At 31.3% G+C, this 12,640-nt stretch overlaps 1 protein-coding gene across 2 annotated transcripts; it reads left to right on the top strand.

Moving 5' to 3' along the window:
- Positions 1-1,220: 1,220 nt before the first annotated feature.
- Positions 1,221-4,067, top strand: LOC107813206 (protein SMALL AUXIN UP-REGULATED RNA 9). Of its 2 annotated transcripts, none has more exons than XM_016638438.2 (3): positions 1,221-1,448; positions 2,523-3,033; positions 3,793-4,067. In XM_016638438.2, exons 2-3 carry the CDS (start codon positions 2,532-2,534, stop codon positions 3,804-3,806), a joined length of 516 nt encoding a protein of 171 aa, XP_016493924.1. In that variant the 5' UTR covers positions 1,221-1,448; positions 2,523-2,531; the 3' UTR covers positions 3,807-4,067. The 2 variants fall into 2 exon arrangements, with proteins under 2 accessions (XP_016493924.1, XP_016493923.1); XM_016638437.2 differs by having other exon boundaries at positions 2,411-3,033.
- The last annotated feature ends 8,573 nt before the right edge of the window (positions 4,068-12,640 follow it).

Below are 12,640 nucleotides of genomic sequence, written 5' to 3'. Positions count from 1 at the left end.
CCTGTCAATTAATAAAATAAAGATCTAAATATTTGGTGGTGGCTTCCACAAGTACCCTCTGTTCCTCGTAACTCCACCTTTGCTTTGGTTACTCATGAAATATACCTAATTATATGCGCATTTCTCTTGTTTTCAATTTATTTTTTAATTTTCAAAAATTAAACATAAATCATACTCCAATCTCTAATGCTCTATTTTTTTCCATGCTTAATTAGTTCTTGATTTCTTCTATAAATTTTTGCTATTGGTGTATTTATTTTATTATTACTTTTTATATTCTAGTCATCATCTATATGACTATGTATGACATTCTTTGTTCTTTATCCACTGCCAATAATAATAGTCATAAAATTATGGAATTTTTACACTATATAGTTGCCCACCTTAAAAATAATCGATGTGCATATACATATATGCGGGGGTGGCTCAAGGGGAGGCTAGTAAAGCCTTTGCTTTAGTCCTCCTAAATTTTGGGGCCCCAAAAATATTTTTAATTGTGGATTTACTATCTTATTTTCGTTTAGACAATATTGAAGTTTATAGAAAAAAGAATACAAAATCCTTATAAAAATGGAAAGAAAGACTATCTATTTTTTAACAATAGAAATATTTTAGAACTTTGAATTAAGACGCTCAAATCATCATATTGATAAATGACGTCTTTTACAATAAGATCCAAGATAATGAATTGTAAATACGTGGCTAACATCTTATTAACTTGAATTTTCTTACCAATGTGAATATTAATATTATATTTTATAAGATAACTACATTTATAGACAAAAAAAAATGTAATATTAATACTATATTTTACAGACAAAAAAAGAGAAAAAATTAAGGCCCCTTATTAAAATTTGGCTTTAAGTCATGGGTTTTATTGAGACGCCTTTGATATATGTATAACATATTATATATATGTATATTGGTTAGTTGCTGTAAATATTTTTTACTGACTGAACAATGTATAATTTCACCTAGAATTATTGTGGAAATATGCTAATACGAGAGATTCCACTTTGACTCGCTTTTATAGTGTATAATTTCCAAAAAGACATTAATGCATGAACTAGAGTAAATCGGGTGGATGTCTGGATAAAAAGGAAAAGGAAGAAGCGAAAACGTAGTAAAACCATAGGTGGGAGAGAAATTTACTGCGACAAAGAATGAATACGTATAAAAGGCAAAAAAAAAAAAGAGATCTAATTTCATGTCATGGAAGTTATATAATTTGTATCCTATTTATTCAGAATCATTATCCTATTTAGTGAATTCTGAAATATTTATCTATATATGTATCTTCTCTTCCAAGGCAAAAATTCGTTATCTAAACAAGAAGATTAACTAGATTAGCAGCTCATACTTATTCTGGCATTCGGAGCTCATATTTTCTATGGTCATAAGATGATAATTTTTTATTATTTTCGCTTCCTCTAGCTCATCATATTCTGGTAATTGATTCTCCAACTAAATATGAAATCAATTGTATGTCTCGATTATTATTCCTTTCCTCTAGAATGAATGACAAAAGTTATTTTTCTGGAAACTGTTTTCCTTGAAAAATCTATTTTTTAGTGTGTAGCTACCGTAAAATGTTTATCAAAAAGAAGAAAAAGATTTTCCTCGTTTTTGGGTAGAAATCATTTTCCTTATAACTTTTTAGTTGTTTATTCCATCTAAACACCTAGACATTATTATTAATGATCTTTAGTACACAAATATTTTTTCAAAACACACACAGCTGTTAACATTATTATTAAATTTTAATATATTTTTTCAAAAATATTCTCTACTCATCGGGCAAATATTTTCAGGAAAATATTTGACGTTCTCTTGTATAATGACTTTCGTCATACCAACCCATAGGACATGATTCCTTTTTAATGGATTCGCATGTTTTATAACTTCATGTGCAATAAAACAGAAATTTCGTTATAATTTTTAAAAATTTAAAAAAAAATGTTTGGAATAAGTGATAAATATATATATATACTCCATATTTTTAGCATTGGCTTGACTGTGTTTTATATGCACTGCATGTTTTATTTGCTTATATTATTGTATGAATTTCTCTAATCTGATCGTCTTGTTTATTTGTTTTCCACTTTCTTTCGATGATTGCGTATATCACAAAGAAATATGCAATAATGATTTGTTAATCTGGATAGCATCATATGATATTTTAGGTCAAGATGAGCAGGCCAATTTTAAACCTGATTTTAAACCAAATGATCCCGGAGGGTTTTAGGGCATCAAATTCATGTAGATAAATTCTTGTAAATTTGTCCTTTTTAATTTCCTTTTTAGCTACATTTTACATGTGAGAATTCTTGCTATTGCTTGCCATGAAATTTAGAATTAGAATTGATAATGGTGCGTGTATTATAATCCTATATAAATGAAAAAATTGCAGTGCAACAAGATTTGATGAGTCAAATTCTCTATGAGAGCAAATCAAAGCCCTTGTAATTATCAATTAATTCAGCTGAGTATTTTCTCATCATCAATCTTGTTGTGGAAATTAGCAAAAGAAAATGGATGAACATGGAGGAGGAACCAAAGTGACAGGAATTAGACAAATTGTGAGACTTAAACAATTGTTACATAAATGGCAAAATGTCACACTTAGCCCTAAGGGGAAAAACCACCAAAAACTCGATCGTGTAAAATCCTCGAATCGAAAAGATGATTCCTATGGAGGCATATCACCATCTATAAGCAAGAGATTACGGAGCTCCAGCATATATTGGGGAGACTCGGACGAGGATAATTGCCAGAGTCCCGAACCACCTCATGGTGTACCAAGAGGATATTTAGCAGTTTATGTTGGACCAGAACTTAGGAGATTTATAATTCCTACAAGTTATCTTAGTGACCCTTTATTTAAAGTGTTGTTGGAAAAAGTTGAGGAAGAATTTGGGTTTGATCATAGTGGTGGACTTACTATCCCTTGTGAGATTGAGACTTTCAAGTTTCTTTTGCAATGTATGGAGAACCATCAGAGATTTCACCCTACTGATCATCACAATGATTCTGGTAATGTTCTTTCCTTTTCTATTCTTTGTTTTTCTTTGTATTTAACTTCTATGTACTAATTGGATAAAAGTATTTATATAACCAGATCACTTAGGGGTCCTTTGGTAATTGGTATGATGGATCGGCAAAAATAATTCTGGGATAAAAATTTCGTATCTCTTGTTTGGTTATTAATTCTTGATTTATCCCATAATTAAAAGTAGTACCGAGATAACTTATACCTGTCAGATGATGGAATAGTAATTCCAAGATAAGTTATCCTAGGATAAAGCAGTAAAATTGACAATCCTAGGATTAATATAACATATGAAACAGTCAATAAGAAATAATACCGGGATAACTAATCTCAACATATGTAATCCTAATATAACTAATCTCAGCATAATTTATCCAAACATAACTTGTTTTCAAAACAAATAACCTCTTATAGTACAGTAATTACAGTTAAATCTTTATGATAAACATTGATTAAGAATCTGGTAAAGATGATAACTAATATACTAGCTTGTGTCGCATAACAACCATCTATATAAAAAAAAAAAAAAATCTTTACATTGCCGGTGTACATAAACTTAAATCCACATTCCTCTTAGTTACGATGTAAACGTATTTGAACATCACTTAATAAGTTAATTACAAGTAAATTTTTATGACAAATGTCAATTAGAAACCTGATAGTATTAAAATTTATACGATTGGTGTATATAACTTAAATCCATATATATATTTTTTTTATAAATACTGATTTTTTTGGTGCAGGGCTCATGGCCTGATTATGATTTCAATGCAAGCCGGATCTTCATTGCCAGTTGAGGAGTAACTACCAATCTCTATATATATATATATAAAAAGAGGGAATAGATAAGGTGACTTGGCACCTCTCTTTGTTCAAGAATCCTATTTATCTTTTTTCTCCTTTTTTTTTTGACATTTTTTCTAAATTTTTTTCCATTCTTCTGCTATATTAAAAAATACAAAGCCACTCATTTAACTGTCTTAATTATGTTAAATGTGCTATGTAAATTAGTCAGTTACATACCTCTTTGTATTCCAGTTTTCAAGTATTGGTAGAAAACAACAAAAAACATAACGGGCAAATAGAGATGATGGGCACGTTAAATTCAATTACTATAAATTCGGCTAATTTTCCAAGTTGCAGTGTAGGTATCAACATTCAGCTGTGCGTGCAACGATTTTATATGTTATAGTTCTGCCAATTATATGCCAATATCTTATTTGCATAATGTTATATTGAAGTATTTGTTGATCTACTCTTTCCCTATGGCTTAAAGTTTGTCTTTCTTTTGCTCTTTATTACGATACAAGAGCAAAGAAATTCAATGAAAAAAGGCAATTCATACCATTCACGCTGGAAGGCAATTTCTCAAGATTTATTGGTTCATTTTCATTATGATTCGAATCACAATAGATTTTTTGCAATATATATGTAAGGATTTTAACAAATTTTACACATGCATACTGCAAGGAGTATTCAAAGGGGCTGCGCCACAAAGTACGTAGTAGGCTTTTGGAAGAGCTAATTAGAATTTCCAGGAATGAAGGGTAAAAGTATGATGAAATTCGGAGTACAATGGTCAAAACACTTGATTTTCGATATGAATTTAGGTACATATTTTTCATATTTTTAAAATAAAATTGAAATGTTGCATATAACTAATGATTTAAAATATTTTAAAACATTAAAGATAAGAAAAATTATTTCACTCTCCAAATAGTAATACCTCCATATAAATATAATGGACGATGAATTTTTTTTGACTGTTATCTCTTATTATTTTTTAAATGTTTTTGTAGTAACTATCAAAACAAAATTGAAGGACACAAATGGAAGGGATAATCGTCTAAGAGAGGGAAAAAATATAGAAGAACATAATAAAGGAAGAAAAAAAACATATATACTAAATATTAAATATAATAGAGAAAGTAACCCAAAAAAGAGAGTTTAACCAAAAGAAGGAAAAGGAAAAAAAAATCAAGGATAAATGGGAAGCAATTAATGTGAGTTTTCTGGAATATAACTTATTTAGGGGATGAAGAATGTGAGAGGGAGATTAATGACTAGAGGGAAGACAATGAAGAAAAGAAAATGAAAATGAGGAAAGATGACTAAATAGATGTACACCGCAATTATAGAAGAATCTTTTTAAGAAAAAAAGGTTTACTATTCTAACTAATATGTGTGTGTATATATATATATATATGAAAAAATTGTCTCTTCTATCTACTAAATTTGGTAAGAAAATTAGATGTAAACTCAGTGATACTTTTTATCTTTCTATTATTTTATTATCTTCAGTTTTTGCAATTAGTTGAATAAATATTAATTTATGTTATGTTGTTGAAACAAATAGATATTGGGACCTTAGTTGGCTCACCACTCTTTAACGCATACTAAAACTTGCCACTCTTTTGGCAATATTCTGGTGGTTTCCTGACTATATTCTTGAGGTGCATCATGAAGACGTGGCTGCTATATTTATTATTGAAAATTCAAGCATTTGGGGATATGGCTATGGATGTACTAGAAAGATTGACCAAATGGTACTGTCTAAAAGAAAAAAGAAAAATACACTTAAAAATATCGTATTTATAGTACGTTTATTCTTTTGTTTACCAGTTATTCAAAATTTTCATCACCATTGTCTTATTTAAGGTTGTACAACTTTGAATCCAAGTAAAAATTATTGTGACTTTTAATGTTATTTAAATATTATACTCATGTTTATGTTCTTCGCTTCACTTCAAAATAGGCAATAGTTTTTCTAGAAAATTTAATGGAATTTCTTTGGTGAGGTTTTATTATTATTATCTTCTTCATGTTTGAAGTGATAAAAATATTCTTTAATACTTGGGTATTAAAAAAATTAGTTCGTAATTTAATGAGGTTTTTTACGACCGCACAAAGCGCGGGCACATCACTAGTGGTCTTATACAATTAGTAATGGTTGGTTTTTGGGCTGCTTCTTTTCTCTTTTTTTTTCTTTTTTTTTTTCTTTATCTTCTCAACAACAACAATAACATACCCAGTATTATCTCACACCGTGAGGTCTGCGGAAAGTAGTGTGTACGCAGACCTTACCCCTACCTTGTAAAGATAAAGATGTTGTTTCCAATAGACCCTCGGCTTAGGAAAGCATAATCGTCATATGAATAAAAATATAGACAAGACGGGACAGTACAAAGTACGAAGGTCCACTTGTACTTATATTTTACTGCTATCACTTTATCAACACTATCTCTTTTATTTATACCTGTTCAAATTAAATCTAATAAAAAAAATGAAGAGGAAAGAACAAGAGGGCCTAGATAGGTTTTTATCTAGTTTCATTTAACATAAAGTTAGAGCAAAAAGCTTGACCAATTATATTGCGATTACCTCGACTTACTATTAACTCAATATTCAAGAAATTCAATTTTCCCTAAAACCATAACTTTATGTGGCATACATTTATATTACCAACATTTTTTGAAGCACTGTTTAGCTTCAAAAATTAAGTTATTATATTCATCATTTATTTTAGTTGAATCTTGACAAAAGAAAATTTTAGTCACCGCAGATAGGTTATTAAAGTAATAACAAATCGAATTTTGCAGCTAAAAGGTCTACTTGTACTTGCTATTTCTCAATTTTATTATATTCAATCAGGGCCGGTTCAATAAATATGGTGGCCTAAAGCCAATTATAATCTGAGTCTAAAAATACATTCAATAAAATGGGAGCTTTTTAGACTAGTAGATGAGAAAAAGAATTGAGTTTACTTAATTACTAAGAGAGAGGGGAATTTATTATACACTAATACGAAATAAATTATTAGATCTATTAATTACAAAAAAATAATTAAAGTCAGACTCCTCTATAACAACATCCTTATATAACAGTACTTCACTATAAAAGCCATATTTTTCCGGAATCAAGTTTCATGTTATGTTATAATATATGTTTTCTATGTCATCAATTCGCTAAAACATCCAAAAATATCTGAAACAAACGAGGCTGTTATAGAGAGGTATGACTGTATACAAAATTCAATTTTATATACAGTAATATTAATTTGAGGCCTTATATTACCGGGGGCCTAAAGCAAGTGCTACGTTTTAGGTAATTACAAGTAATTTTTTAATTATAATTAATTGATAATAATTTTCTATAAATTAAGTTCTCCCCCCCCCCCCCGCCAAACATATGTCGTATATAACATCAAATAGAATGATACATTGGTTGGTGATAATAAACATTAGACATTTACCAGCCTGGCTCAAGCTTCATTGCGCCACCCTACAGAAATCTTTTACCTATCAAGGTATTACTATTTCTGCGGCGCTTCTGGTTCCTTTTATCCTTTGGCATACTTGGAAAATCAGAAATGAGAACCTCTTCAACAACCTACACCATTCACTACAACCCCTAACTATCTTATTCCACGTTATCGAATTTTACTTCTTATCTCCCATCCCACCAACACCTCTTCCTACCCATGTCCAACACATCAAATGGCACCCCCCTCCCTCCCCCCCCCCTCCCGACCCTCCCTTTTTCAAATTTAACACTGACGGTTCCTCCAATCCTCAAATGTGACGTGCTTCCGCTGGAGGAATCATCCGTGACCATCGTGGACAATGGATGAGAGGATTTACTATGCCCATTATTTGCTCTACTGCTTTAGAAGCTGAACTACGCGCCCTACTCTTAGGTCTACAGATTGCTAAAGACTTAATCTTCCTTCCTTTACAGATTGAAACAGATTCCCAGGTACTCATCTCCATGATCCATAATGGGAATGATGCATACTCACATCTTATTTTTGATTGCAGGCTACTACTACGCCAACTGCAGACAACCACACTTGATCACATTTACCGGGAGGCAAATGGTGTAGCAGACGCACTGGCTAAACATGGCATGACTTTAACTCCTTCTGAAGGCCAATTGCAGTGGAGTCCAATACATTTTGTCTCCCCCGCCCTTTATTTAAAATGCTTTCAATAAGGAGCATTCAGACACTACTGTAGCACGAATGGTTCCACTGTATAATAATGTTATTATTTAAATTTTAATATATCCGTATCCTTATTAGCCAAAAAAAAAAGGATAATAAACATTAGACACTCCTTTGAAGTGTCAATTAAAATTCTTCCTCGAATCTAAATACTTTCATTTGATTAGTTAAACACGAACAAAATTCAACATGAAGCGATAAGCATAGATACAATATTGGAAAAGGGGAAAAGGGATTGCTAGAGTCCCAACAATTAATAATTAAAATGTGATTAATATTCTTGATTTGACTCAATATTGGAATTTATAAGTGGTAACAACACCATAGCGCAAGTTGCACTTGTATGTTTTTGTTTTTAGCAAATTTGTTATTGAAAGGTGGAATGGATGTGTATTTATGGATATGGTTAAATGACTTTAACAACTTGTTTGGATGGTTGTTACATGTTATTTCAAAATATATTGTATTTTATCACATTATTTTAATAAATATAATATTTGGATAGATTTTATCGTTTGTCATTATTTCATGATGTAATGCACCAGCAATATAAAGAATAAACTTGCAATATTACAAAGAAAAGTAGGATACGAGGTTAGAGTTATTATGTAAAAAGGTAGGGTAAAAGATAAAATAGATTTCTTTAATATTGTAATAAGGAAGGGCAAAATGAGAGGTAAAAACAAGGTTGGACACGATCTCACTAAATTAGGTCATTGCATAAAACAACATTTTTCGTCGTTATGTAATGACGGTTTTAATGATAAGATATAATAAAATTTAAGTAACAATCAAAATTAAAGAAACTGGAAAGTAACTTAAAATAATAATACGATACATATGTTAATTGTGATCTCCCGGTCGTTGAATTGTTTCTTTGAGGACCAATTCTTGCCATTTAAATAATACATACATGAATAAATTGGAAAGTAAAAAATTAGAGAAATATGCGTAAAAATAAAAATAGTCTGATTTGCAGTTGTACTATAAAATAGCCATATTTTTTAAAAGTAATCAAAATTTAGCCACTTTTTCATGTAGAGATAAAATCTAAACAAAAGCACCATTAGAAATCCAAAAATATTTCAGGATAATATATTGGAGTTCGATTTTTTACATATGAGATTCCAGCATAATGTGCTGGAATCTCATAATATGCTGAAAGTTTATACGCAACGCATGAGCTCCATAATCCACCATATTTTTAATAGTTACTTATTTTTTAATGACTTTGCAAATGTTGGCTATTTTTTTATTACCGATCCGAAAACTGGTTGGTCTATGCTATTTTCATGAGAGCGACTATTAAATTCTTTAAGCCCATGGAGTTTGAAAAAGTAAAGGGATCTTTATACAAATAGTTGGTAGGACTCATTATTTTTTTTTTAATCGGTTTATATAGTTTATACCTTAACTATAAATAGTTATTCATATATTATATATAAATTGTATATATCTGCTGCAGCTATTTAGATTATTCAAAAGGAAAATGAAAGTGCCATTTCGCTAGCAACAGCTTCAGGCCCAAGGATTTTGAAAGATATGCTGCGGACCGGGCCTCTTTTATTCGAATGACGCTTTGGGTCCCACTTATGCCTAATCAGTACAACTTCTGAACAGGCCCCTATAGTGCAAATATATAGGTGGTATATGTACTTTCTCTCTCTCTTTTTTTCTTTTTTTTTTTAAAAGAATTTTTTGTAAATATATATTCTAGAAACTAGGTAGAAACTGTTTAACTGACGGTTGTAAAATAATATGTCTAGGAATAAACGTCGTTAAGATAGTACCAAATCTTGTCAGTCTGCTGTAGGAAGAAATTTAAAAATAGCCAGATTTAAAGTTGGTCGTTCAAAAATAACCTAATTTTAAAAGTAATCGAAATTTAGCCACTTTTCATGTAAGAGCGAAAACACTGTTCAAAACTCGGAAAATACGTCAGCATATTATACTAGAGTTCCAGGATAAGTATGTTGGAACTCCAGCATAATATACTGGAGTTCCAGCAAGTATAATTGTCTAGTATAATATACTGGAGTTTGGAGCATCGATGCTCCAGTTTCCAGTATATTATACAGCAGTCAGCAAAGTATACTGGTCCAGCATAATATGCTGGAGTTCATATACATGTGCAACGAACTCTAGTATATTATGCTGGACCGGTCTCTGATGCAGCAAAATAGTGGTTATTTTTCATTGACTTCGTAAACACTGGTTATTTTTGAATGACCAGTCCGAAAACTGGCTATACCGTGCTATTTTTACTCCGTTGTACGCATGTACCAAGTGTTTTAGCCATTCTGCATAACTACGAATAATTTGTACCAAAGTTATGCCATGTGAGGTATAATATGTGAACAAGGCAAGTTTTGTCAATTCGATAAGACTTGTGTACCAATTTATTCCAATGCTACTTTTGTACCAATTCCTTAAATGAAAATGAAATTTTAAACAGCGACGCCGAATGATTCTGTTTGTGCAAATCTCACGCCAATGTAATAGGAAAAGAAAAGGTCAAAAAAATTGGAAGACAAACCACTCGAGGCACAAGATTTGCCTTTGGTTAGTCAAGGATTTGTGGGCTAATAAAAGGGGGCCCATCAAACGTTTATACTTGGCCCACTTACTCGTGGGCTGTCCTGACAACAAGCTTTACCAGAATTAAATTCTTTTAACAAACAGAAATAGACAATTTTGTTCATTATAGTACTCACTGTACGTGCTCTGCTATATTCAACAAAGACTATGATTAATATGAGGCTAGAGGACAGTTAGGCGTACAAGCTATTTCGCGTTCACGTAGGATTTGAGAAATGATCGCACTCCAAGGAATGTGATATAGATAGCTTACCCCAAGCATTAATGGATACTTTATTGCTCGAACCTGTAACCTGTAGCTTACCCCAAGCATCAATGGATACTTAACAACCCAAATGTATCTGTTGATTTTTCATTTAAGAGTTTCAATACTTATCCTGAGTTTGATTGGAGAAATTTCAGAATCTGGTTTGAATTTCGGGTTATTTGATTTTGGGTTTTATCTATTCTTTAATTAATTTGTTATTGTGTGTATGCAGTGTCCCAATTGGAGAAGAAGAAAGGGGGAGATAAGATGAGAGGGAATGGGTGTGTTAGATACTAACCCATTTTTGTAAATGGGTCGGATAAGGTAAATGAGTTGAAATAATATCCATTTTTTGTTCCAGTCAAAGATTGCCACGTGGCCCAATTAAAAATCGCCACGTCACTAAATGAAAGACCCACCAGTTCTGCCGTTAGTCGCGGGGGTATTTTTGTTAATAGAATTAACTTCGTGTATTTTTTTGAACGGATAGATGGACGAAGTGTATTTTTTTGAACGGATAAATAGACGGGGGTATTTATAAACCATTTAGCAAACGATAGGGATAGTTTTGGCCCTTTTCGTTTATTGTATTATAGGTCAATTTTTTGTTTTACTACAAAACACATTCAATTTTAAACATTATTGAACATATTATTTTCTCTCTTTTAGTAATCGAATTAGTCAAGTTTTAAATCACACTTTGAAATTTATCCTTTTTGGCATAACACTCTTATTATTTCGAGATCGTTAAAATAGTTTTTCTTTAGTTTTAAATTTGTTTAACATATTCCAGTTGTAATGGTAAAAACCTTGATCTGTATTAGTACTTTTTTTATAATTTATTATTTCAAATGATAGAATGAGAGCTTTGGAGTAACAGTCAAGTTTTTCGTTTGGCCTAGGTCGCAGGCTCGAACCGTGGAATCAACCACTAATACTATATTATATCTTTTTGAGTGTAATCCTTCCTCGAAACCTACATGAACACAGAATACTTTGTGTATCGTGGTGCCTCTCTATTATTTCAAATGATAAAGTAAACATGCTCATTGAGTCATTGAGATCAACTTTTGTGAAACTTAAGGCAGTCAAACGTGCCCGTGAACACTAATAGCCCGTATCATTAAGCTGTGAAGTCAAGTTATCCTCATTATAGCAAAATTTTGTGGTGTTTGACTTTCCTTTTAAGTTTTCTTCAATATGTCTAGCAAATGAATGATTAAGTTGTAAAAAAGGAAAAAAGATGTCTCTACGTTTATTTAACCTATGATAGCAGATTACTAACCATTTTACCGGCTATCACATGTTATTTTAGTGCATTGAACTTAAGCTTTATTTAGAACACTCCTCTCTTATTGGTCATGTTGGTATACAATAACCATACATTCTATTTAGAGAAGTGGTAACAATGACAAAACTACTACTATTAGCCTTAACCACTTGTCACCGCTACCAACTATCTTTACCGTTATATCCATCACAACCATCATCATATACCATCAACAACCATTACCTCAAATGTAACGACCCGACTGCTCGTTTTGAGCATTTACACTTCGCTCGTTAGTTTGATTGTACGAGTATCTCTACATGAAGTATTATGACTTGTGTGAATCGCCGGTTTAGTTTTCAAGTTATTCGAAATCGATTTGGAAGAATGAACTTCAAGATTTAAGCTCTAAGTTGCAAGAGTTGACCAAGTTTGACTTTTTAGCATTTGACCTCAGAATGGAGTTTCATCGGT

The sequence above is a fragment of the Nicotiana tabacum genome, chromosome 8 (assembly GCF_000715075.1).
Source record: "Nicotiana tabacum cultivar K326 chromosome 8, ASM71507v2, whole genome shotgun sequence".
NCBI lineage: Eukaryota > Viridiplantae > Streptophyta > Magnoliopsida > Solanales > Solanaceae > Nicotiana > Nicotiana tabacum.
Note: the sequence above shows the minus strand (reverse complement) of the source record. Positions and strands in the feature narration are given on the sequence as shown.